At 53.9% G+C, this 27,213-nt stretch overlaps 1 protein-coding gene across 5 annotated transcripts in view; it reads right to left on the bottom strand.

The window, feature by feature from the left end:
* Positions 1-1,046: 1,046 nt before the first annotated feature.
* The window catches only part of SMOX (spermine oxidase), a 61,870-nt gene continuing 35,703 nt past the window's right edge, over positions 1,047-27,213 (bottom strand). For 3 of the 5 annotated variants that reach the window (XM_080814668.1, XM_080814669.1, XM_080814670.1), the window contains 7 exons: positions 13,996-14,229; positions 9,884-10,110; positions 5,710-5,883; positions 4,790-5,549; positions 3,956-4,116; positions 2,004-2,093; positions 1,050-1,549 (listed from right to left, as the gene is read on the bottom strand). In XM_080814668.1, the coding sequence (XP_080670794.1) occupies positions 1,412-1,549; positions 2,004-2,093; positions 3,956-4,116; positions 4,790-5,549; positions 5,710-5,883; positions 9,884-10,110; positions 13,996-14,203 (1,758 nt within the window). In that variant the 5' untranslated portion in view covers positions 14,204-14,229 and the 3' untranslated portion in view covers positions 1,050-1,411. Of the gene's footprint in view, positions 1,550-2,003; positions 2,094-3,955; positions 4,117-4,789; positions 5,550-5,709; positions 5,884-9,883; positions 10,111-13,995; positions 14,230-27,213 lie in introns of all 5 variants that reach the window. The other 2 variants (XM_080814671.1, XM_080814672.1) reach the window with 2 other exon arrangements.

The following is a 27,213-nucleotide window of genomic DNA, read 5'->3' as shown; positions in this document are numbered from 1 at the left end:
GTGTCAGCGAACGCAGGCAGGCCGCAGTGCAGGTGTGCCCACGGCAGGGACAGCTCCATCATCACTGGAGGCAACAGGGGAGGGGATGTGGGGTCACGGCAGGAGCCAGGCCCTACACTTCTGAGAAGGGGGCCCAACCTAAATTCACAGAGTTCAACCACGCGGGCCCAGCTGGAGGTTCACAATGTCCTCCCCCACCCAAATCCCTTACTTCTAGACGATGCGAACTCTGTCATTAGCAGTCTGGAGGAAGAACATGACTAAATGTTCTTTAAGGCTCTTTGCGTGTGCATGTACGTGAGGTTGTGTTGGCATAAGGGTGCAGGCTGGTGTATCGTGTGGGAGTGTGTGTAGATGTGCATCTGTGCTTGCACACATATGTGCATGCATGTGTGCACACGCGCACAGGTGAGTGTGTCTGCATGTGTGCGCACGCATGCCGGTGGGAGGGGTGTGTGTGTGTGTGTGTGTGTGTGTGTGTGTGTGTGTGTTTTCATTCAGCAAAAAAAGCCGAAAAGACCAACACCTCCAATAAGTGATAGGCCCTTGGAATACAGCAGGTGGGCCACAATTCAGAACATTCCCCCCAAAATGGCCAGACTCTCCTCCTTCCCAGAAGTCAACAGCAGCCACCCCAAAGGCCAGACCTAGGGCCCCAAGGCCGGGTGACAATCACTACTAATTAATACACCTGAGCGGGGCATGGAGCCACAGCAGATGTCCCCTCCCATAAACTCACCTTTACTCCATGTGGCCATGCCACCCAGTAGGGCTCTGAGAGGTCCAGCAAAGGGCCAGTGGGCAGACACAGAGCCATCCCAAAGGAGCTGAGCTGAGTAGTGAGGAGCCCTGAGCCCTGAGGGGTCTCGCCAGCAGGAAGGCAAACAACCACAAACAGACTGAGGTAAGGGGATACTCCTTCCAGTAAAGGCAGATACTTTACCTTCTGGGGGCACAGCCAGGTCACAGCCCTCCCACCATCCCCTCACTCAAAAAGGATGGGCTAAAAAACAAAACAACAACAAAAAAACACTAGAGACACACATATACATGAAGAGGCTGAGGTAAACGGAAGAAGAGAGAAGCTGAGGAGCATGGGAAGGGCACGCCTCTTTTATTATCCCAAAATGCAAAGTGTTGAAGGCACTTACAATAACAAGGCGGGGGGAGGGAAGGGGAGGTCAGAGCCAGAGGTAAATCATCGGGCCCCACCCTGGTCCCCAACTGGCATGGAGAAAAGGAAGAGCTACAGGACCAGATCTGAAGCCAGTGAGGGTGTCTACCTCTACCAAAGATACAAATCCAGTCTACAGCGGATTAGAAAATGAGGAGCACACAGCAGTGAGGGGCAGGGCTGGCAGTCACGAGTTAGTGGCTCTGTAAGGAACACGCTGGGCAGTGAAGAGGGCCCTCAGGTCCCCTGCTGGAAGAGGTCCCGGTACATCTCGATGAGACGGGCAGCCTCGCGCTGGCCAGAGAGCAGAGCACCATGGGTAGTGGAGTAGTACTTGCGGTGAGTGGCCTCACCGGAGAACAGCACCTGCATGGGCTGGGCCAGGGGACGGGGAAGTGAGTGTGGAGGAGCGAGAAAGGCCGGGAGGCTACCTGTCTGCCCCAGGAACCACCCCCTATCCACACCACAGGTCAGACAGCAGGCATCTGAGATGCAGGTACTGCTGTTTCCACGGGATGAGGAGTTGCCCATCCCACCTGGCCACCTTCCCCTGCTTCTTCCCCAGACATCCAGGCCTCAGTTCTTTCTGCTCGGGCCCTATTAGGAGTCCTGGTTCTGCAGGCTCAAAGGCTCACTGTGCCTCTTGCTAGTGAACTCCAGGGCAAGGGGTTTAACCTCCCTAAGCCTTGGTTTTTGTCACCTGCCACTTGGGTTCAGACCACCTGCTTCTGAGGGTGGGTGTAAGGATTAATGGAAATAATGTATCTAAAGCACTTAGAACCTAGAAGAACATAAGCACTTGATAAAGTTAGGCGGTAATTTAACAAACCTTTATGGAGCCCCTATTAGGGTCCAGGGACTGTTCTGAGCACTTGGAAGATAAAAGGTGACCGGGCTGCTGCTTTGAGGAGTTTCCTTGCTGGTGGGGAAGCCAGACACGAAACCCAATTACTAAACGGTGTCACGTGTGACATGATGGGTGTTTGGACAAGGTGCTGAGAGCCCAGAAAAGAGGCCCACTGTAAGGGGGATTGCACAAAGCTTCCCAGAGGACAGGATCTTTGGGCTGCTTCTCAGAAGATGCTAGGTAAAGGAAGAAGGGAAAAATGGGGGCAAAAATGCACTAAAGCAAGGGACAGTGAGAACTTTGGTAGGGCTGGGGCTCAATCTCGAGAAAGCATAAGCTGTCTAGGTGGAGCCCAGGCAAAGACTAGTGCTTGCCTTCCAAGCTTGAGTTGGGACTTTTTCCCACTGTGTCTCAATCCGAATGTGCAAAGGCACCCACAGGGGACCCTGGTAGCCTGTTGTTGTTTATTCAGCAGGTCCAGGGGGTTGAGAGCCTGCATTTCTAAGGCTCTCCCCCCTGATGCTGGTGCTGCTAGTCCACGGACCACTCACTTTGAGTAGGGAAGCTTTAACCCACCAACAAGGAGGAGCCTGCAGAGGTAGGTAGGCTGGAGGTCCTCTTTCTCCTCCATCACAAAGCCCTGATCTTTAACTGGGCGCATTGCCATCCAGAATAAAAAATGATCAATCCCAACCCCTTTTGCAGCTACTCTAGGCAGGTGACTTAGTTCTGGCCAATCAGTTTCAAGTGCACTGTCTTCTTAGAGGAACTGACTCAGCCCCAAGGGGACTCTGCCTGTCCCAAACCTGAGTGGCAGCCTTGCAGCCCTCTAGAACCACAAAGTGGCCTCGAAGAAGGTGCTGGGTGCCAGTGACACTGGGTCCTGATACCTACCTCTGGGTTTCCCCTTATATGACAGAAGGAGACTCTGTCTGGGGTAAGCCCCAGTTATTTTTATGTTGCTTTGTGCTGGAGGCGCTAGTCCTAACTGATGCAGGTGACAAGAGAAGGTCTGGTTTTCAGGAGGGAGGCTGTGGCAGCAGCAAGGGCCTGCTGCTCCTCTCTCCCGCTGAGCCCAACCAGGGCATGCACAATACACACTGGGAGTCTTCTTCACCCCTCACACCAAAGAATTATTCCCAGTGTAATTCTGCTGGAGTTGTAAAATGTATTTAACAAGTGTATACTTGTTGGGGGAAACTCGAAATCCACTTTATAAGACCAGAAATATATACAATTGTATATACAAATATATATAATACATATATACAATTATATATACAAATATAATACAAAAATAATCATATATATAAACAAAAATAATTATATATACAAATATATATAATTGTTTCTCTCAAATTTATTCTTTTTCTCTATGATTTATTATAAGTTGATATAATTTGGGGGAGGGCCATATTCTCAAATTTCTTTTCTGAAAAATATTAGGGAAAAGAAGTAAATAAAACATATTGGGGAAACTTACTTCTATGCAATCAGTGCTGTCCAAGAGAACTTTCCGTGGCGATAGAAATGCCCCATTAGCTACACAATCCAACACCGCAGCCACTAAGCACTCGTAACTACCAAACTTCAACCAAGGAACCAAATATTTAATACATTAATTTTATTTTTAATTAATTTCAATGAAATGTGGCTAATGGCTACCGTATGGGATGGCAGAGCATGAAATGGCTCAGCTTCTACCACCTCAATAAAGTGTTTAACATCTCAATTTTCCTTCCAGATGTTAAGTGCACGTGTTCCTGTTTCCTCCTTCAACACCAGAGCTACTCCGTCCGTCTCTGCTTGCCCGCCCCCTCGGTGAGCACCGCCCGCCCTCTCCCCGCCAACCAAACCCGCATCCAAAGTACCTGCCCCCAGCCCACCAGCCCCCAGCCCCACTCCGGCCCTCCTCACCCTGCACCCACGCTCACCGCCGTCTTGGAGCTCTCCGTGTAAGGCAGGGGCTTGGCCAGCTTCTCCACGTCTGCGCCACTAGAGCCCACCTGCGTGTACGAATAGGAGCCTCGGAAGTAGGGGTTGCTGCCCCAGGCCGAGCGCAGGATTCGCCGAGGTTTTGGAATGTTGGGGTTCCCTGTTGGGGAGTTGGAAGAGCCAAGGGGAAGATAAAAAATGGCTGCACACGGAAGACGCCCCTGAACAAGCAACTGGCAGTCCACGGGCAGGGCTGCAAGAAGGCCAGACCCCCACAGGGAGGAATGGAAGACCCAGGAGGAGGTAGCCGGGCTGGGCCCTCCAGCCCGTTACCCTCCCACCCCCGCAGCGCCTCCTTGTGGCCACTCCCAGCAAAACAGCTCATGGGGGAGGGGGGCTAATTTTCCTATATGAAAAAATATTGCAGATCATCATATATCCCCTTCCCACTTCAGGGGTAGTGGATGAAAAAATGTTCAACTAAAAGAATCAGACAGTGAAACGCAAATCCATCTCTGCACCGGACAGTATGGGTAGGAAATGGACAATCTGAGGTTTGCGGGTGATACCTGAGTTTTTTACCATCAGCCCTTAGAAGAAACACAGCGCCCGAGGTTCTGAGTGTTTCAAGTTCCAAAGGGGGGCTGCGGGGAGGAGCCCGCCGTCTGGGAGCCCAGGCGCCCTGCGGCAGCTCTCCCATTGGACACAGCGATCCAGGGCTGCGGAGAGCTACAGCAGGTGCAGGAGAGGCAGAGGGCCAAGTAGAGGGCTTGGCGGTGGTGGGAGGGGGGCGGGGGGGACTGGACAGGGAGGCCGGAGGCAAGGGGACATACCTGTGAACTGCCGCAGCATCTCCGTGCAGATCTCGGCCACCGCCTCGTCGTCACACTTCTCCATGACGAGGGCCTCCTCCCCGCAGATCCAGCCGCTCAGCACATGGCCATAGCGCTCGGGTGGGTAGAGGACGTCGAAGCCGCAGATCTTGCGGTACCAGAGCTCGGGCAGGTAGGTAAGTGTGCGGCTCTCCGCCTCGTCCTCCCACACAAACTGTAGGCTGTTGCACTCGGGGCCCCAGAAGGGCTCCTCGAATTCCAGAAAGATCTTGTCGGTGGTGCCGATGCCCAGGCGGTGGATGGCAGCCACCTTCTCGGCGGGCAGGCCTGGCCGGAAGAAGCTGGTGTACTGCCTCTTGAGCACGCCCAGCGACACGGTCACGATCACGTGGTCCGCCGGGATCACCTCGCAGTCCTCACACTCCACCAGCACCGGCCACTGCTTGTCTTCATCCCGCCCATCCCCCCGGGGCTCCTCTCCCCCCTGGCCGCCCTCCCCGGCGTCATGGTTGTGGTCACCTTCGCCCCGGGGCTCAATCTCTGGGCCCCGGGGGCGGGCCGAGGCCTGGTCCCAGTGCACACAACGGACAGGTTTCCCCAGTTGGATGACGTGGGCGGGGATGCCCTCGGCCAGCAGCTCCACAACCCGCATGAAGCCCGAGGGGATGATGTGGTGGGCCCCGGGGATCTCCGTCCACTCCCCGAAGGCACTCAGAGACACCTCGTCCATGCTGTGGGAGCCACTCTCACAGCTCTCAACCTGTGGGAAGAGCCAGAGAGGAGCCGGGTGACCACCAGGGCAGGGCAGAGGTGGGAAGAGGACCTCAAAGCAGCACCACCCTCCTTGGACCCAGACTCCCCAGAATGGGTCTTCCTCCCACCACCCTGTATTCAACAAAGCTCTGGGCAGACAAGGATACCTTCAGGTACTGCTGGATCATGGCGAGCTTCAGGCGCTTGGTGGCCTCCGGGTCCTCAGGGTCATCCCTGATGCGGTTGCGCACCTCCTCCCGGGTGAACACCCCTACGCTGTTCTGACTCTCAGCATTGACTGGTTTACCGTGCCGGAAGAACTCCTGGGTCAAGTTATAGACCTGCCAGAGAGACCCCCAGGAGGCTGAAAACACACTCCCTCCTCCCAACCTCCATCTCAGTCCAAAGAACCCCAACTCAGAAGTCCCCACCTTCTAGGTATTTCTGGACACGCTGAGCCCACAGATCCTCTTCCTTGGTGAATCTGTGCAGCCCTGGGTGCCGCACTTGGGCTGCACCAATAGGGCCAAGGTTCAGGCTGACAAGTTGCCCTGGACAGCCAGCCTCCTTGCTTCCAGACTGCCCTCTAAGACCTGCTAGGTCTGTTGGGAAGAGGAGGGAGCCTTGGAGGCTCTCTTGCTGGGCCCTTGCTGAAAACAAAGCAAAATGTTTGGTGCCTGGTGGGAAAGGAACCGCCCCCTCCCACCAAGGGCGCTCCCACTGCACACATTTCCTTTTTCCCAGAACCAAATGCCCAAACCCTTTCCCCACGACTCCTGGCCAAGTGTATCTGCTTCACCCTCTCCCAGGAGGGCAGTCTGAACTGGCCTGTCCGATGTTCTCAGGGAAGAGGGAGCAGAAGGAGCCCTGAAATCTGACCTCCCAGGAGACCCTCCCCGGTGCTTCCCGGGTCCACACGAAGTGCTTTTTACTGTGGAACCCAGATTTGTTTAAGCAAGATGGCCATGTTGGGGCAAGACATGTGGTGGGGAGGGAGGCCCCAGGGTGCCGAGGAATGAAAATACATTTCACAGGCATATTTTGGCAAAAACTCCAACCCATACCTTATCAACAGAAAGCAACAAACCGTCCCTTGGAACGTGGTCCTATTGCCTCCCCTCCCTGCCTGGCACATAACTCCCACCAAACACTGGACTCGTCTCCCTGGCGAAAGCAAGCTAGTCCTGGGTCAGGCATGGCATCCCCAGCAGGCAAGGTCTGAGACCCAGCATTCGCTCAATGAACAGTTACTGGGCTGTGCCAAACACAGAATATAATCAGGAGCAAGAAGGACGCTCCCCTGCCCTAGCTCAGAGTGGGGAGATATCATAACTGGGCTGTGTCTACATGAGGCATTGTGACAGGGAAGAACCCAGGGGTTATGGGATCGACCCAGATGACCTCTAACAGCTGGCAGTGAGAAAGAGAGGAAAGGATGAGGAAGGTGAGAGGCCCTGAGAGAACGTAAGTCGCTCAGTCTTGCCCAAGTAGGCAGCGAGGAAAGAGAAAGTTACAAGAGATGATTTTGAAAAGGCAGGCAGGGTCAGGGCACAAGGGACTAAGAGTCACATCAAGGTCTCTGAACCCTGAAGGGTGGCCCACTCTCCCTCCCAGGACACCAGCAACTGTGGGCTCCTTGGTCAAACATCCGGGGCTGATGTCAATTAGTGGTGTGTTCCCCGTCCTAAAGTGAGTTTGAATTTGGTCAACACACGTTCATGGGAATGGGTGTTTGCCCTGTACCCCAGCCCCAGTACAGGGCCCTGTGGCTGTACCCTAGCAGAAGGAAGGTGACGTTGCCCATTGCCCACCATCCCACTCAAGGGAAGAGCCTCCCCATGAGCTAGAAATATGAATTAAACATGTCTCTGAAGTATACAGTATGAAGAAGAAAATGAGCTAAATTGTTTGTTTTCCTCCCTCCAGTCACAAGATGCTGGACATTTGGCCTTAACTGGAATCCTCAGCAAATTCCTCACCCAGCACCACTGCCAAGGAGTCAGGCTTTCGGCTGGCCTCCTCCTCCCTGGCTTTCTTTTTTTTTTTTTTCCCCTGAGGCAATAAGCAACATGGTAGCCAGTCTTTAGCTTATGTTGACTAAAGGCTAAAATGTGCAGCTGGGAGTGATAAATTTAGTACATCTACATGATTCTTTGTGTCAACCACCAACTGGACAGCCTTCACTGAACATGGTTTTGGCATAGGGGTACAGTCGCCTGTCCTGGATTTAATGACGTCTTCCCAATGTGACCTAGGTAAATGGCACTGTACCAGCTGATAATCCTCACCCCAATTCTCAGTAAGCACTTTTCATCAGGATCTCATTTAATCCTCATGACCCTCTGAAGTAGGCTTAACTGTGTCCATTTTATAGATGAGGAAAGTAAGGGTCAGAGAGCCTCAACAGCTTGCTCAAGATCATATAGCTCATAAGTGGCAGAATATTTGAATGAAGGTAGTCTTGTACCAGGGACTAAGTTCTATAGATACTAGAGCATGAACTCATTTATTTGTTAACAAGTAGAATAAATTCAAATGAGTGGCCCTTCAAAGTCGTTATCACCTTTGGAGGAAGGATGCATATTTCTTATGAAGCCACCCTCAGGCAGGGCTTCCCAGGCTTAGAGCACATCTCTTCAGAATGGCCTCCAGCTCTGGTGAAGAGCCACATGAGGAAATCTCTCTTTCTTCATGGTTAACACCTCTTCCTTCTGACCCAAATTCTGATTCCGACTGATAACCCACCTTCGCCATCCTGCTCTCCATAGCTCACACTTGTAGCTTTAAAAAATCAAACCCACAAGCAGAAGCTGATGATGATCTACTTTTAAGCACATTTAAGAGAACAAGCAGGTCATAGACCCTGAAAGTCCTTCTCAAGAGACAGCCATGTTTAAAGCACTCACTACAACTTGGAAATCAGGATGTGACTAATTCCCAGTAGACCAGAAAGGTCTACTTTGGAGAATACTGGTTCTTATCTGCTCGTTAACAATTCAGTCTCTTTGTACGTGAGTGAAAACACACAATATACCTTGTGGGTGCACACAGAGAAGTCACGGTGTGCCTGCCTTCCATTCAGCAAGGACTATCCCCAAAGGGAGAGTTGTTTCTCCTCCCCCACACCCAAGAGACAGAAAATGTGCAATAGGTGCTTGTTGGCCAACTTGCTGACCTGCGGTGAAGGTTCATTACACTATAAATGAGAAGCTATCAGAAGGCAAGGCCTCCATACTACCTTGGTTGTTAGGTGCAGTTCACAGCAACACTGAAAGATACTAAAAACATGAACACTTTTTTAAAAACCTGAATTAGACCCGGATGTGTGCCATTGCCACTTCTACCCAACACTATACTGGAGACACTAGCCAGTGGAATATGCCAAGAAAAGAAATAAGTTGTCTCAGGCTGTGTTGTCCAATATAATAGCCACCAAACACCTGTGGCAATTTAAAATTAATTAAATTAAATATTTAGTTCCTCAGCGTTACTAGATATATTTCAAGAGCTCTAGAGCCACATGTAGCTAGTGATTACCCTACTGGATAATGCAGGTCTAAAATATCTCCATTGTTGTAGAAAGTTCTACTGCATAATGCAGGTCTGAGGATTAGAAAGAAGGAAAAAATTTACCATTTTTTGGTATAGTATGTACATAAGATTCCAAAGCATTATTAGAATATAAATTAAGGTTAACGGATATAATATTAGCATTAAAATAATGCTTTATCAAAGTAGCTAAATCAATATGTAATAATCAGTTATAGTTCTACATGCTGGAAAAAAGTAGAAAGTAAACTTTTAAAAAATCACCACTTACAAGAGTATCCAAAAGCAGTAACAACAACAATCACCACCCAAGCACTTACTAATAAAGTCTAAAAGAAGATTTTTTTAAGATTTATTTATTTATTTGAGAGAGAGAAAGAGAGCAGGGGTTGGGGCAGAGGGAGAGAAATCTTCAAGCAGTCTTCCTGCTGAGTGCAGAGCCCAATGCAGCTGATCCCAGGACCCTGAGATCATGACCTGAGCCAAAATTAAGAGTCAGACACTCAACCAAATGAGATACCCAGATGCCCCCTAATAAAAGATGTTTAAGGTCTTTCTGAAGAAATATTTAATCATCTGTATCGATGGTCTCTTACCTAGTACTTCCCCACTCATCATCTTCATTCTGTCCTCAAATTGTCCTGATTTTCCAAATACTGGGCCCAGAGAGGATGCAAAAACATGACCAGAATCACAGAAGACCCCACAGGTCACCCAGCTCCTCCCCCCATATTACCAGGCTGCTCCCTGCCTCCCACGCCCATGTGCCCAACTGCCCTGCTAACACCTCACCTCGTTGTATAAATCGCTGAATTCCTCAACCACGTCCTTGGGGATCCTGCGGCCACGGTTGGTGAGGTAGCAGGCCACGCCATTCTTGGAGTAGAGACTGATACGGCCCACACTGCGTTCCCCATCAGTTGTCTCTTCCAGGAGGCCATTGGCTTCTGCTAGATGATAGATGGGATTCCCATGGGAGCCATGGATCCAGGTGGCTCCCAACTCAAAGGTGGCGTGTCCTGATGGTGACAACAACAGGCCCTTAGATGGGCAGGGGCTTCTTCAGAGAGGGCCAGAACACTGCCTCACCCTTCTTCCTTCAAGAGCCTCCTTCCATGCCCACAACAGGGCAGAAAGGGAGTTGGGTCCCATCTGGCAACCAAAGTCTTCAGTGAAAAGTTTCCAGCGGAAACTACATGTGGCACAAAATGGATTCCACCATTCAGCTGAGATAATGGACACCCTAAATGACTCTGTGATTTGCCCCAAGGTCACTTCACTGGATAGTTGGAAGGCTCTCCTTTTACATCCCACCTTTGTCTACACATCACCAGATACTGGCCCCTCCTTCCTCGTTGGTGACTCTCCCTCAGGAGACATTCTGTGGGCACCTGAGGGTACAGTGGTCCCAGTGAGGGAAGGGAGGTCATCCGAAATACCCGATAAGGAAACCCAGGGGGGAGGGCCTCTGACTCAAGGTCCTCACCTGACTCCAGTTCCTCCACATCTCCAATGGTCTAAACACTTGTCCCAGATGGAAAGTGGCCCCCTCCCAACTCAGTCTGGAGCAGAGGAGAACAAACATTACAGTCTGGAAGACTCCTCCCCAAGGCAGTCTAAAATAGACTTCCAGAGAAAACTAAATTCTCTCATCCTAAGACAGAAGAACAGAAGGGGGCAGAACCCTGGGAGTCTGACTAGGGAAGGGGGCAACTCCAGGACCCAAGCTGAGGCAGGACCAGGCCTGGGGTTGGCTCCACCACCCCACCCACAGCCCAGGTACCAGATACTCTGAGGCATCTGTGCCTGGGCCTCAGTTTCCTCTTCTGATGCTGCAGGGACTATGGCACATTGCCTCCTTCCTTGCCTAGCTCCCAAGGATGTTGAAACAATGGAAGAAGACAGAGGAACATTTTTTGTGTGTTGTGTTTTGTTTTGGAGGACTGATTCAAGATATCATGTGCAGCTAAGTTTTTTGCCAAGATGATCACAATAATTCTTCCTATCCTTGTACACATAGCCTTTTACATGAACTTACCAATCCTCCCATTAAGAGGTGGGGTCTGCCTCCCCACCTCCTTGAATCTAGGCTGACCTCGTGACTTGCTTTGATTAAGGGAATGCAGTGAGAGCGATGTCCGTGGCTTCAGAGCCAAGGCCTCAAGAGATCTCATGGCTTCCACATTCACCCTCTTAGAATCTGACCACTCTGAAAAGGCTTATCCTGCCGGAGATATGTGGCCCAGCCAAAATGCCAGTGCCAACCAGCAGACAGACAAATGGGTAAGGCTATCTTAGACAAACCTGTCCCCGTCAAGCCACCAGATGACTGCAGCTGAGTGGGAGATCTCAGGCAAGATAGCAAAAGAACTACCTAGCTGAGTCCAGCCCAAATTCCCAACCCACAGAATTTAAGCAAATAAAACGGTGCTGCCTTCAGCTGCTACACTTGGGGGTGATTTGTTAGGCAGCAATTCCTCTCTGAATATGCCGTAATAGACAACAGTATCACCCCTCACCCCACGAACTGGACATTCTTTTTTTGCGTGCCCTCCCTCTCTTGGGTTGTTTCTAATTAAACCACCAGTTACTAACAATAGCCCTGTATATACTATGTACCAAACACAGAGCAAGAGAAAAAGCATCCCACAGCCCATGGCGTCGTGCCACAGCCTCATGCCACAGCCAGTGAGACAGAATTTCCTTGTGTCTGCAGAGGAGGAGGCAGGAATGTGTATGTCCTTTTGTCCAGGAAAAATGGACAGACAGGGAGGTACAAAAAAAACTAAAAAAAAAAACAGTGCCCTGCCTCCAGGCTTGGGGTTCCCCAAGGTGTCTTGCCTAGTTTGAGCTCCCAAGAGAAGGAAGGGGCCAGCACCACGGGGAGGGGCCTGGGCCCTCCTCTGGGCATGCCAGGGAGCTCTAAATCCCACTGCCACTGGGTAGGGACATCCAGGCACAGGCCACCCTTCCTGGCTCAACACATGGCAAAAGCAGGTTTGAGGTCAGCCTGAGGTCAGCCGCAAGGTTGGCATCCCACCCCTCCTGGCCAGGCTCTGCAAGGAGTTAGGGTGAACAGGCCCCAGTCTGAGGATATCTCCCACCCTCTCCCATCTGCTCCTCGGCCACCGTGATCCTTGACACCCCTGCATCCAAGGGCACCAACCCCATCTCCTCATGTCCCACGGTGTCCCCGGAGCCTCTGGCCCGCAACACCTTCTCAGCGTCACTGAGACTCACAGCTAGCATCTCACACTGAAGCAGGTCCAACTGCAGCCTGGGAGTTCCGCCCTGCAAGTCTGCACACATGACAGGGGCAAGTTTGCCCTTCCCTGGTGTGCTGTCCGCTCTCCTGGCAGGGTCTGCCTTGATCTTCTTCGCATACATCATTCCACGCATATGGCACTCTCCTTCTTCTTCCTCCCCTCTCCTCCACCCAGCACCAAGCTCCCCCAGCTCAGGAAGTCTTCTGTCACCAACAGATGGCTAGAGGGTGCCTCCCCTCAGCTTTCTGAAGCCCCAGGCTTCCGCCTCACTGCCTGTACCATGCATGGCATGTCTCCGTGGTCAGCAACCCATGAGACAGGGCCACGGGTCCTCTCATCTTCTGCTTCTATGTGGCACACTGAACGTCATATCAAGACTCAAGAACCCTGACTGGAGCTGCCCCTTCCCGAAGAGTCCCAGGGCTTCCCTGCTGGCCATCCTCAGGTTTACGAGCACCTTGGACGGCACTTTCATCCTCACTGCCAACATACACTCCAGTGTGTGCCGGAGACGGACACAACCTCATATATGCCTTCCAGGAAATGCTCTAGAAGACTCTCAATACATCAAAGTTTCTGAAAGAGGAAAGGGCCCCATGTGCGTCCTCAGCCTCTGCTCGTTCTAAGCCTGACCACCTCCGTCTCTGAGCCAGGCTCCACGTCCATCAAATGTGGGCATCCTAACTGCGTGGCCTTGTTGCCCCGTGTAGGAATGGACCCAGATACAAAATTCTCTGGAGGGCCAACGTAGCACATGCCTTGGGATTTCAGGCGTGGTCCCTGCCCACTTGGTCTCTCATTGATCAGATCCCCTGGCTGGGAAGCGCTGACTTCCAGCTGCCATTTCAGGCAAGTTCCCCTTCCGTTAGGATCCCTGGAAAAATCTGCCCACCCCTGGGATAAGTCTCTTTCCCGGCTCCTTTCTCTAGGGTCTTCATTACTCTGCAACCCAGACAGATCCTCTTCCCAGATGATCCTAAGATCTGCCCATCACCCACAAATCCCATCCACCTCTACTTCCCTGAGCTCCTTCCTACTGAGTACTTCCTACTACTTCCTTAGCCCCAGGACTAGCTCTCGGTCATGATATATTAATTCACACTCAAGAGTTAATGACTCGGGGCACCTGGGTGGCTCAGTGGGTTAAAGCCTCTGCCTTCGGCTCCGGTCATAATCTCAGGGTCCTGGGATCGAGCCCCGCATTGGGCTCTCTGCTCAGCAGGGAGCCTGCCTCCTCCCCTCTTTCTGCCTATCTCTCTGCCTACTTGTGATCTCCGTCTGTCAAATAAATAAATAAAATCTTAAAAAAAAAAAAGAGTTAATGACTCATAAAGATTTACTGAATTCCTCTTCTTGAGAAGTAGAAACTGGTCCACCCACTGCCAAGACAGTTTGGTCTGGGTGTCCTCTCCTTCCTAAACACTGTGCACTCCAGGTCATATGCCAAAAACGAAGGCCAGGGCCCTTCGGGTTGCTCAAAGGGCAAAGGAAGCTTCTGCCAAATGCCCAAGCAGCATGCATGATGGAACGTTTACCGCGGGGGGGAAAACCAAAATAATGAGATTCCAGGCAGGGCCTGAGCACTGAAGGACAAAAGATGACCTTGGCCTAGGAGTCAGGGTGAGGGGGCCCACTCACCGAGTTTCACGCTCTGCACGCGGCCTCCGATGCAGCTGGAAGCCTCAAGCACAGTGACATCCGTGAAACCTTGCTCCAAAAGTGCTTTGGCTGCAGCCAGGCCAGCCAGGCCAGCGCCGATCACCACCACACGAGGCTGTCCCCTTCTCCGTAGGCCACGACTGAGAGGGTCATCCGCACTGTCGCCACTGGATTCACAACTTTGCATACCGTCCGCACTGGCCTCCTAGGAACCTGCGGAGAGAGGGGGACAGGGGTGTTATGGCTTACCTACTCTGCCTTCACTTCCCACCTGTCCTAAGGGACAGTTTCGAGCTCTGTTCTCAGGGGGGTAACCTCAAGTCCTTGTGTTCCTCCTGAGCTGTGGACAAAAGGAACCATCTCCTAAGGATGTGGCAGGGAGAAGGACAGACAGAAGGAAGGAGAAAGGTGGGGCAGAGGCATCGTTGGGACCCGCAAGCAAGCAGGGCTGCCGGGAGCCTGCCCCAAGCCCCTGAAACCCATCAATCCCATCCCAAACCTGCTCAGCAAACCTGAGACAAGAGCCAGCCAGGAAGGGGATGAGCAAAAAGGCCAAAGTCAGGAGAAGCTATTGACCCTGCTGACCCTGAACTAGCTTGCCCCAGCCCAGCTGCTGTGGTCCAGCTCACACCAAAACCGGATGCTCATACAGACCTTAGGATGCTCACATGGACTCTGGGATGCTCACAAGGACCCCAAGATGCTCACACAAACCTCAGGACTCTTGCACACACAGCGTTGGAGCCTCTACTTTCCCTCCCTTGCGTGGTTCTCCCCTGGCACTCTTTCTCCTTTACCCCTTCTCTTGTCCTCTTGCTTTCTGTTAGTCTTTCACAGGCTGAACGAAGTGGCAATTTGGTGGGCAGGACATAGTCCCGCCCGCCCCCCGGAAAGTGCCACGAGGCCGGTATCAGACAAGCCTCTGCTATTCCGGGTAGGTCTCTGGTTGTTTTCCTCAGCCACCCAGCCCCTCAGTCACCGCAAAGCAGCAAGGAGCCCAGGAAACGGTGGACTGTGAGGACCCATGGCACCAGAGGCCAGACATCAAATTGACAGTTACACTAAGCCAGCTTGTTCAGAGACGCCAAGCTAGGGAGCTGATGGCGGGGCGGCCAAGGGTGGGGGGGTGGTCCCTGAATCGCCCCAGTGCTGGGAGAAGCTACCCTTCTATTCCCATAGTGACCACGGGGGTTTGAAGTTGTCTGGGGGCCATCCCGAGGGGCCACTCAGCTCTGATCCCGTCCCTGTTCCCTCCCTGACCCAAGGAACTTCTCTTTCAATTATCTTTGCTGAAGTTTCAGCGGCAGAAGCTCCAGACTCTAATAGTACCCGGGACCTAACAACAGAGGAGGAAGGGTGGGCGGAAGGTGGCTGCTGGGCAGTGGAGTGGACGGGGGACACAAAAAATAAAAAACTGTCTCCCACACCTAATAAAGCTCAGCATAACCCTTCCAGTGACAAAGCAGCCGCACCCCCAAGAATAAGCCCAAGAGAAGCAGGGCACATTCCACCAAATAGACGTGCCAAACAATGCTCATAGCAGCTTTATTTATAAAAGCCAAAAAAACAGAAGCAGCCCAAAGGCCCAGCCATGGGAAAATGGGTAAATAAATTGTGCTATGTGTAGCATTTTCGTACAAGGGAATATTCTTCAGCAATAAACAGAACCAAAGTACTGATACCCTCAAACGTTACACTGAACAAAAGAAGCTAGAGAGACCAAAGAGTACATGTTGTATGACTCCACTTACGTGAAGCTCATGAGGAGGTAAAATGAACCTGTGAGGAGAGAAGAGAGACTGGGAGGAAGGGAATGACTGAAAAGCCTCAGGAGGGAACTCTCTGGGGTGGAAGGGATATGTACCTTGATCTCAATGGTGACTACACAGTGTATACATAAAGATCCACTGACTTGGGGAATTCAGGATTTGTGCCATTTGTTGTATATATGTGCGTGCACCTCAGTAACTATTTGCATATCCATTCCTGCCCAGGAAGATGGGGGATAGCTGGGATGGGGTGGCTTGGGGTGGGGGGGAAGCTTCGCACTTGCTTCCTTCTCACATCTCCTGGTCTGACCACTGAGGCTTCAGTCCCCCTAACATCTCTATGATAGGATTAGCAAAGGGGTCTTTTTCTAAATACACTGAGGCTGCGAAGCTGTTCCTCACGCCTCCACCACCCATTCCGCCTGCGGAGGCCACTCCTGGGCACCGGACTCCCACCCACAAACTCCCCTCAAGCCCCCCAGACCCAGGCCGGCCACCTCGGCGCCCCGCGGTTCGCTCGACGGCCGGAAGGTGGCACCCGCCGGCCCCTCCGAGGCTGAGTCTCCGCCGGAGGCCGGGGCTCCCTGCCCCCTTCCAGGGGAGCCGGGTCTGGACAGCCTTTCCTTCCTCCTTCGGTCCCCGCCGGCTCCGGGCAGCGAGGTGCTGTCGGCTTCTGGGAGCACGGGGTCCGGCGGGCCGCGTCCTCCCCTCCCACCCTGCCCTCGCCCAGGTTCTCCTTCCGGTGGACTCAATTTAGAGGCGAGGGTGTGGCTGCCTGCACGCGGGGCCCGGGCGGCCGGGGTAGGAAGGGTCGACGAGGCGACGCGGGCTGGCGTCAGGTTGGTAAACACACAGGGTGCTCAGAGCAGCCGCGGACGCCACCTGCCCCGCACCCCGCGATGCGACCTGGAGCTGCCGCCCGCCCGGCCCGCATGCCTCAGTCTCCAGAACTGGAGGGTGGGGGGCGGGGAGGCCTCCATCCTGCTCTCCGGGCTCCATCTGCAACCCACCCCCCACCCGCCGCCGGGGGCCACCCTCCAAAACCGCCCCGCTCCTACAATAAAGGAGGGGATTGCCGCAGGGGTCTCACACCTGACTGGTGACGACCCCTTTTTGAAAAGTTCCTGTGGGTCCCCGTGTGTGACTGGAATTAAATGGTGGTGGTGAGGGGGTCCCCACTCCCCTCTGAAATCTCTTCACAGAACCCCAATCTCTGTGGGCCACCGCGTCTGAAAACTCAGGGTCTAGTTAAGCTGGAAGCTGACAGAGCCAAAGCATACTTGGGGCACAGCGCCTGCCCAGCCGGCTACATGAACTTCCTGGCTAGCCTCAGGGCCGTCTTGTCCTCACTACATTGCTATAGTCAAATAAGGCCCTGTGTGGATGTCACAGACTGAGAATACTCGTAAGAGCCTCAAGTGTGACAATCACCTGTAAATTTCTGTAACTAAATTATAAGCAGAGGGTCTTTGGGGGAGGATTCAGAAATGCACGGTGGGAAATGGCAGGTGGGCAGTTTGCCTTTAAGAGGAACATAGAAAGAACTCCGAGTTCCCAATGTATCAGGGACCTTAAATTCAAACAGCACAGGGGTGGAAATAGGCAAGCAAGGGCCATGTGGGTCACCCGCACCTCTGATGTTCACAAGGAATCCCACAGTCCAATTCCTTCTGGAAGGAGCCAGAGAAGCCCTACACACAGAGAGAGGAGGAGTCCCCCCTGTGGCCCTCCACATCAGCCCATGGAGCCAATACACCACAAGGTCCAAACGGAAAGGGACAGAGAAAACCTCGGGCAGGAACACCTACTGTGTGCCAGGCCCTCAGCTAAACCCTGAACTGGACCTTCCAGTGTTCTGTTATCTCCAGCCAGGGTAGAGGAGGGGGTGAGAAGCCGCTTATTTTCTGTTGGCTTGTGGCATCTTTTCCTTTCAGGTTTTTTTTTTTTTTTAATTTATGAGAAAATGGCTTATTGAGGAAGAAGACTCACACTTAATTTCCACCCCCCACCCCCACCCCGTGCCTGCCTGTTCTTCTCTCGCCTTTGGGAAATAAATAAATAAATAAATAACATCCGCTCCTTGATCTGTATGCACAGGAGAAACAGAACACCCTGTACTTCTCATGCAGATAAAGGAGAGAAGAAAAAGTGCTGGCTCAGCCAGGCAGGGAGGAGGAGGAGGGGTGGGGGAGGAGGGAGGCCCAGGGCAACAGACACTTGTCTTCTTGATCCTACTTCCATGGCAAAATGAGGGTGGGAGCCTGGAGCTCCCATGTCCCCAGACAGGCCAAGCCTGGTAGCTTTGAGAAATCAGGTCCAGGCATGGTGTGAGCATCCCACCCTCATTCTGAATGCCCCACTGCCTGACCCCTGCTCTGGCCTGCCAGCTAACACCTCCCCCTGCGGCCCAAAGCCAACACTGCCCGGACTGAACCCGCCTAAGAAGCCAGTCTGGAAAGAAGGCGGCAGCAGGGGAAGAAGAGAGGAACAGAGGGAAGAAAGACCCTGTTCCTGTGACAGGCTCCCCAAGAAACAAAAATGAAGACGAGGAGGCCAGTGTGTGTTCACTTCCCCTCCCCACCACACCTTCTCTCAGCACACCCACCAGTTTCATTGCATCCCCCTCCAATTTACCCTCCAAGAAGTGCCTCCTGATCTCCAAATACCAGAAACATGCTTTAGTCCTGGGCTCCGCCACAGCCCCTCTTGCAAATGCCCAGAACTGAGCTGGAGGCAGCTCCGTATCTCCCTGTGCTTCTGCATCATGGTTAACACTGCAGGACCGCGCACCCGTCCCCAGGCTCAAAGCTGAATGTGTCCCTAAGGGAAGACTGCCCTTCTCCTTCAGGTCAAGCCATGTCCAGCCCACAGTCAGAATCGCTGTGGCCTCTACCCTCTGTACCCCGACGCACCTCCCTGCCTCCTCCCTCCGAACTGTACCCCTAGAGAATTGCTGGATCTGCCTCAAGTGCTGCCCAGGCCTCCCACTGACCAGGAACATAACCCTGGAACATAACATAACCATATTCACTGAGCACTAACCATGTACCAGGAATGGGTAAGGCCTCCATATGTCAGCCCTTTATCCACTGAACCCAGCTGACCTTTCTGGCTTCAGTTCTCACTCAGACGCCACCAAACATACATACATACCCCAGCTTCACTGAGGTCCTGGGATCCCCCGTGCTGCCCTCCTGAAGGCCTAGAGGAGACACCCGGCCCTCACACATGTCAGAGAAGCTGGCTCCCGCTTCTCTTAACATGCACACCCTTGTGCAGGGCACTGGGGCTGGGGGGCTCCGCGCCTGGCTGAACCCACCCACAAGGCCTGCTCTACTGATGTTTCCTGAAGCAACAGACACCCTGGAAATGGGAGTTCCTGGCACTACCTGGGCTCTGCGATCACCCCCCTCACCCCACCCCCATCACTCCACCACCCCCATCGCTCCCCCCACCCCACCCCCAAAGCATGGACATCTCACCTCAGCAAAAACTATGCTATGATTCGGTAATGAGGCTGCAGCCCCCCAGCCACTGAACAGGGTGTAGCCCCAGGCTATGCAGGAGATCCCCTCTCCAAGCCACGAGAGTGAACCGCAAGGAGGGTCAGTGGTCCAGCTCCGTGCAGGGCACCCCTTCCTCCTCGGGACTGGAGTCCACTTCTGCTCACCTAGTAATCAGCAGGTCACTTCCCTCCCCCCACAGTGGACACTGCCACCGAGGGCCGGCATCCCAGGTGCCCCCACGCCCTTCCAAAGTCTCCCCTCACGAGAAACAAAAAAAACCCTACTCTCCTTGGCTCCCCTCTGAACACAGGCTACTCCCAAATGTGTCTGCCTCACTTTCCTTTTCTCAAGGTCACCTCATTATGAATGACCCATTTCCCAGAGGAGAAGAGAATGGCCAAGGCAGTTAGTGCACCTGGCTCACCTGACCTCACCGTTAAGAGTCCAGACACCACCAGCGGAAGCACTGCCAAGTGGGCCCAACCGCTTCCAATCAGTTGCCTGCTCCATTCCTATATGGCCCATGTTTGTTCTTGCAGGGCTCTGGGGGGCCCCTGGACCCTCCCCTAACCAACCCGGGGGACTTGCGAGTCTCTCCTCCTAACAGATACTCAGGGGTAGCAGCCCTACCTCAGTTTCCCTGGAGGGACCGACCCCTCTCTGCTTCAGGTTTCTACAGAAGGTAGGGAGGGGGGAAGGAAGCTGGGGGGCTGGTCCAGGGGAATCTCTTCAGACTGCCTGACAGGTCTGGGAGGGACTTGGATTCTCCTGGGCCCCCCAGACAATGCAATTATTCTTCAAATGTAAAAAACGCCCAGAAATCCCAGACCAGCTGCTTTGCACAGCAACCCAGACAAAGGGGCTCTGTCTGCAAGCGAGGCCCCTCCCACCCCTCAACCCCAGGGAGGGGCTGGGCCCAAACTCCTCCCAGCCAGACCCTCCCCAGCCCTCCTCACCCAGGCCAGGCAGCCAGGAAGTGAAAGAGGCAGGGTCAGGCCAGGCCAGCCACAGGGGTGTGAGGGTGGGCAGTGAGACAGGGTAAGCATGGGGACAGGGCAGGGGCAGCCTGGGAGCCCAGTCTTTCCTTTATCAGGTGACCCTAGACTAGGGTCATCCCTTCTCCAGGTCCCACCTGGCCAATACCTCTGAACTTACCCCAGGGACACAGCATCTGTACCCCACCTCCTGGACACATTGGTTTAAGCCCCATCACTTGCTTAACTGCCTCATTTAGTCTTCCAGCTTTCCCATCTGTAAAATGGGCATCAGTACCGCTGTGTGGCAGGACAGCTGGGAGGATTAAATGAGACAGCACAGGCAAAAGGTGTGGCCCCCTGCCAGGGCCATCTCCAGAGAGCACAGAGGGAGGAAGACCCCTGAAGAGCCTAGGACAGAAATGGGAGACCCAGGAGCTTCTCCTGGGGCCCAGGGCTCCATCTCACTTATGGAAGAACCCCAGTCAGTGTCTGAGCTCAGACCCAAACCTCAGCCTTGGCCCCAACCCTAGTATCAGACGAGACCTTGACCCTGATATCAATCAGAGTACACCACAGCCTGTGTTTCACTGACCTCCACCTCTGAGTCAGCCTACATTCTACCCAATTCTGGAGGGTCGGGCATCAGAGACAATGGTCACCAGCTAACTCCAAGTTCATAAAAGGGGCAAGGGGTGGGAGCCTCATTCCACAGAGCCCACCCACAGCGGTGTCCTCTGGCTCTCACGGGCCAACATGGGGCAAGGGCTCTGGAGGCCCCATCTTCCTTCCTGGCCCTTAGACTTCTCTCCCAACACAATGCCTTTGTTACCCATCTCTCTTCCTCACGGCCAGATGTGTAAAGTCCCTGAAAGCACAGCTTTGAAAGTATTTGTAGCCTTTTCAGGGGAAGCAGGGAGCCTACGCTGCATGGAGAGAGGCAGCCGCAGACCTGGTGTATAGGGGGACAAAGCCAATGGCGTGGCCCACACAGGTGATGGTGGGCAGGAGGGGGAAGCATTCCTAGAGAGGTAAGCACTACAGTCTTTTCTCCACTTCCCTGGAGGCTCTGCAAGACAGGAGAGACCCCGGAGGATCATTCCAGGTCCCCAGCTTATAGCTGCTTACAGAGACAGACCGTGGAGATGACCCTGCCCAGGCTCAAAGCCTACTTGGACGTGGAGGAGGGGAAGCAAGGCTGGAAAGAAGCCAGAGAATGGGGAGAGTCCTTCTGATGGGCCTGAAGCTCCGCTGGTAGCCTCACTGACCGTTCAGCCAGAGAGAAATAGAGGTAGAGATGGGCCAGGGCAGAACCCAGGACAGCCTTCCTGCCCCCACAGCCACACTCAAACAGCTCTGGCCCACACTCCACCCTGGACATCACCCCCCCCCCAAGCAAAAAATAAGTGGGTCACACTCTGACCGGAGATCAGATCAGGACTGGTCAGGGCTGGCTTCTGAACCATCAGTAGTGGGCCTTTCCAACTCCAGGCCAGCCCCCTTCAATCTCCTACCTCCGCTCCCCAGAGCCTGTGCCTTGGGTTCCCATCTCTGTGCCTGACTGCACCACACAGCCTCTCTGGCCAGGCAGGCTGCCACCTTTCTGCAAGCAGGGCCCACGTTCTTGCCCTCAGATCCCAGAGCTTCCGGATGTAAGCAAACCCCAGGACCCCTCGGCCCAAAGACAGGTCAGGGGGCTGAGATGATGACTGCCACTCCTGGATGCTCCTGGAGAAGATGAAATGCCCCCAGACAGCAACCTCTGCCCCAACCAGGGTGGCCCTGGAGAGTCTGTGAGCCCTTGAGCCTCAGTTTCCCCATCTGTAAAATGGAATAAGAACATGGCAATAATCCCTATGAGCCAGGCTCTAGTGTCCCCCAGCAAAGTCCTAAGGGCACAGGTCTCACTGTGGCTCCCTCAGCAGCCCTTAGGATAAGATCCCATGGCCTGGATTTCCTCCCTCTGAGCAGGACCGCACACCCAAACTCTAAATCCTCCTCCAGGAAGTCATCAACCATAGAAGTGTAAGAGACCACAGAACCAATCACTGGCCTAGTGACCACACTGCTGTGGGACTGCCCTTGGTGACAGCAGACCAGACTGTGGGCACAAGAGCTGAAGGAGATGGCGCTTGCAGTGACTCACTCCTCCGGGAGGAAGTTCTCCTGAAAGGGAGAACTTGAGAGAAAATTAGCCTCAAGCCCACGTTGCCAGCCCTGTTTTGAGGCAGCCAAGTCACTAGCCCTTGGGAAACCCCAGAAAGAGACACATATATCCCTCCCTACTCTCCTCTCCTCTCTCTCTCTCTCTCTCTCTCTCACACACACACACACACACACACACACACACACACACAATCACAAAAATATACTTCCTTATGGTTCACTTGATGATCTAGCTTGATAATGAGTCCCCCTCTTTGAGGACATGCTAAAGCACCACGGCTTTCACACAGGCCCTCCGTGGGATCAGATCACTTGCTTTTTAACAGCAGTGGTTTGAATCTTCACCACGAATGAGATGAGTGACCTAAGCCTCAGTACCTCCTCAATAGAGTGGGGGAGAAGGAATGTCTGCCTCACAGGGCTGAGTGCAACAATGCAAAATACTTAGCCCAGAGCCACGCATGTAGCAGCAATAGTTCTTATGTTTGTTTTCCTACGGGCCCAAGTGCATGCTAGTCAGGGTCACGGGTGGCAGGGGACGGGGCAGGGGATGGCCTGGGCCAGGAGACCAAATGTGGTGGGGATGGTGGGTGGTTACGCCAGTAGAGAAGTCACAGACCTTCTTGCAAGATAACTGCAGAGCAAGACCTCCAGAGACGACCACCCCACCCCACAGTGATACCACCCCAGCCGACGACAGGGGAGGAACAGAGCACTAGGAGAGAAGGGCCACCCCACTTACTGGGGAGGCTTGGGCCTCCCAGGCTGGGAGGCCAAAAGGGCAACAAAGGGGCAATCCATGTGGTCACCAGCCTCCAAGATGGCCCTCAGTGACCCTTGTCTCCTAGTACGTGTGCCCTAATGCAGTCTCCTCCCACGCTGACCTGTGTGACTAAGAGGATGTCCTAGAGATGACAGAGCATGACTTCTGAAACTGGGTCAGAAAACACACTGTGGCTTCAACCTCACTCTCTCAGGCTGCTTACCAGAGGAGAAGCCAGTCACCACCTTGAGAGGCCACTCCAGAAATCCTACCGAGAAGCCTGTGTTGCAACAGCCTGATTCCTACCAATAGTCAACCCATCTTGCCAAGCTGTGAGTGAACCACCAGGAAGCAGATCCCCCAGCTCCGGTCAAGCCTTCCGGTGTGTGCAGCCCCAGCTGACATCTTGACTCAACCTGCCCAGAGACCCCAGCCAGGAACACCCACCGAGACTGCTCCCAAACGCCTGACCCACAGAAACTCTGAGGACAATACACAGCTGCTTTAAGCTACTGTAATGTGGTGTCATTCGTTACACAGCAATCGGTAACTAACACAGTCAGCAATTCTGTCTCCCCAGTCACCCTCAAGGTTAAGACCCCCCAGGCAGACTCCCCATTCTACTCGGGATCCCAGCTCCTTTTTTTACCCCCCTGAAATTCAGGGCTGTATTGGAACGAAAGACAGTCTGACCCAGGCCCTACAACCTACAAGCCCAGGAGACAGGAACAGTCAGTAGGCTCACCTGGAGATTTTTATAAATGACCGACACCCAGCCCCCATGCTGGGTCACTTAAATCAGACTCTTTGGGGTGGGACTGAGCATTATAAGGGCCCTATATGATGCTCACTTGGAGCCGAGACTGAGAATCACCGCTCTGGGGCAGGCTCCCAGTGTAGACTCTAGGCCAGCCCAGAAGATCCAGGGTCCACCCATGCAGGACAAGGAGGCAAAAAGAACAGCAAAGCCAAGCAGGGCCTGAGATCCTCTCCCTCCCCCAGCTTGGGCTGAGGGTCTCCCTTTCCCTCCCCTCCCCTGCTTCCCTGCAATGTGGGCCCCAGGGCTCTCCTGCACCTCCCGCCAGACCAATACAACCTCTGCCCAGGAGGACTGCTCCCTTCGAGAAGACCCCACATGCAGGACAGGATTTAGATCACAGTGATCCTGCGGGAGTCTCTATTTCCTCGCCTATCAGTGGTGATTGCCATCGTATCTGCTCTGCTCTCTCACGGGTCCGAGGCTCCCCCTCAGATGTCTTCAGAGAGATTTATATGTTTTGCCTCTCCTGAGACACAGCAATGGGTTAAAGAGAGAAGGTAGGATAGGGCTGTGATAACAGCTGTGACGGTGACGGCGCGAGAAGATAGGACAGGCACCTAATGGGAGCAGGAAGAGGAGTCAGAGATATCCAGGAGAGTCCTGAGAAAGGAGCTCCAGCGGGGGAAGGGCAAAGGCTCCAGTGGCACCGCTTCCAAGATCAACTCTCAACAGCACTCTTCCCCCACTCCAGGACTCATCCACCTAGCTCCAAGCCAGGGAGCCCCTGGCCCCACGTGGCTGCCCTCACATGACCTTCTGCTGCCGCAGCGGCCCCCACCTGAGCTGCTCTGCAGGCCTGCAAGGCACCCCTCAGCTTCCCCAGGTGACTCAGCCGCATACATAAGCTTGCCTCCCCCCCGCCCCCCGCCACCCCCAGGGGCACCCAGGAGAAGGGGCAGGATGGCCCTGGCTCCCCAGAGGGCCGCAACTTCTCTCAGACAGCACCCCAGCCCTCCAGAGAAAGGGGCAGGATGGTCACACTGTCCCTCAGCAAACAACACAGGCACTGCAGACTCTGAGTAGAGCAGGGTGAGGAGTGGGGAGAAGTGGGGAGTCTGGGTGAGCACAGGACCTGGAGGGGAGGGGTGCGGTGAGAAGGGCAGGATGTCTCAGCTGCCTCTTGAAGCCTGGCGGCATGTTCCAAGCCAAGGGTGTCGCCAGTGGAGAAGCCACAGAGATGAACACCAACAAGATAAGAGAGAAAATGAGGCCTGAGGGGAGAGGGGCGAAAATGGGGGCGGGAGGAAGCAGGGGACAGATTTTCACTCGTTCACGCAAAAATATTTTGTCCTCACACCCATTAGGTTGGCTACTACAAGGCTGGGTGAGGATGTGAAGAAAGGGGAGCTCTTGCGCGCTGTTGGTAGAAATGAAAAATGGCAGAGCTGCCGCGGAAGGCAAGGTGGACGGGCTTTTTAAAAGTTAAATACAGGGGTGCCTGGATGGCTCAGTCAGTTGAGTGGCTGACTGTCGGTGTTGGTCCTGAGACGGAGCCCGGCATCAGGCTCCGAGCTCAGTGCACAGAGTCTGCTTGGGATTCTCTCCCTCTCCCTCTGCCCCTCCCAATCCCATAAATAAATAAATAAATGTAAGATCTAAATCTGCAGTTCCCGTCTGATCCAGCAACTCCACTCCTGGGTGTGTATGTGAAAGAATTGAAAGCAGGGTCTTAAAGACATAGGTAGACATCTACGTCCGTAGAAGCATTATCCAAAAGAGCCAAAAGTTGGGAGCCAGCTAAGTATCCGTCGGCAGATGCAGCAACAGGATGCATATACCCCATGGAATATTATTCGGCCTTAAAAAGGACTGACCTTCTGGCACCGCTACAACAGGCATGCACCTTGAGGACATCACGCAAAGTGAAATAAGCCAGTCACAAAAGGACAATTACTGTGTGATCCCACTGCTACGAGGGACCAAGAGTGGTGGAATCCATAGACACAGAAAGTAGAATGGTGAGTGCGGGGGGCTGGGACAAGGGGGAGATGGGGGAGCTCATGTTTAATGGGAATAGTTCCAGTTTTGAAAGATGAAGGAAAGTTCTAGAGATGGATGGTGAGGAGGGAGCGCGGAAGCAACGTGAATGTCCTTAATACCACTGAACTGTATACTTAAAAATGGGTGAGATGGTAAATTTAATGTAATGTATCTTTTACCACAAAAGAAACAGTAAGAACAAGTACAGAAACAAAAATGTTCCGTGAGTGCTACTCTGTGGCAGGTAGTCAGGATCCAGTGACAGCCAGAAGCCTCCACCACCCACCCCCCAGAGGGTCCAACGGGTCCGGGGTGACGAGTGCCACCACACAAAAGCAGGGTGAGAGGACAGGCTGCTGCTCTGTGTGGGGAGGTCAGGGAAGTCTGGCCGACACGGTGACACTGGAGCAGAGGAAGTGACAGGCAGGAGGGAAGCAGAGGATGAGAGTGCTGTGGTGACGCTCTGGGAACCGGCTGAATGACAGGATGTGGGGGTGAGGGCGAGGGCAGGACCAGGATGACTTGGGTGACAGTCATGACACCAGCAAACCCTGACAAGTTCTACGTGAACAGGCCATCCCCTCACTCTTCACCACAAGCGTGTGAGGAGGGAGGAAGAGAACAGAGGCCAGAGAACTTGGTGCAGGATCCTTGAGCAGGAAGCCCCCCCCCAGGGGGGGCTATCCCAGCTTCCCGCAGCCCCTGACCCGGGTGAGCCGCCAGCACCTGGAGATCCACCCATTCTGCGGATGGCGCCCTCGGAGCCTGGGAGGCGGAGATGGTGGACGAGGAGGTGGCTGCTTCCCTGCGGGGCTTCTCCCCTCTCCCTGCCAGGAGCCGCAGCAGCCTCAGTTCTGGGGTGAAGGAGAACAGCCCAGTCAGCACTTTCCACAGACTCTTTCAAAACCACTGACAAGAACCGAGGCTGGGAGACAAATTCAGCCTGGGCACGGTTCCCCCCCTCCACCCCCCTACTCCCCCACTCCCGCCGCCAGCAGGCCCCTCGTGACTGCACAAAGCCCGTCTGTGCTTGGGCTCCAAGCCCCAGGAGGAGGGAGGTCTCCTGCAAGCCCATCCTCTCTCCTGAGCCACAGGGTCCCCATGCCGCCTGGCCGGGGACACCCCGCCCCCAAAGAGGCACCCCACCCCAAGGGCAGAGCTGGGCTGCCCACACAGTGTTTGTGGGGACCTGAAAGGTTTAGCAGGACTCTGTCCCCTC

This window comes from Martes martes (genome assembly GCF_963455335.1).
Source record: "Martes martes genome assembly, chromosome: 9".
NCBI classification, from domain to species: domain Eukaryota; kingdom Metazoa; phylum Chordata; class Mammalia; order Carnivora; family Mustelidae; genus Martes; species Martes martes.
This window is presented reverse-complemented; position numbering and strand designations above follow the sequence as displayed.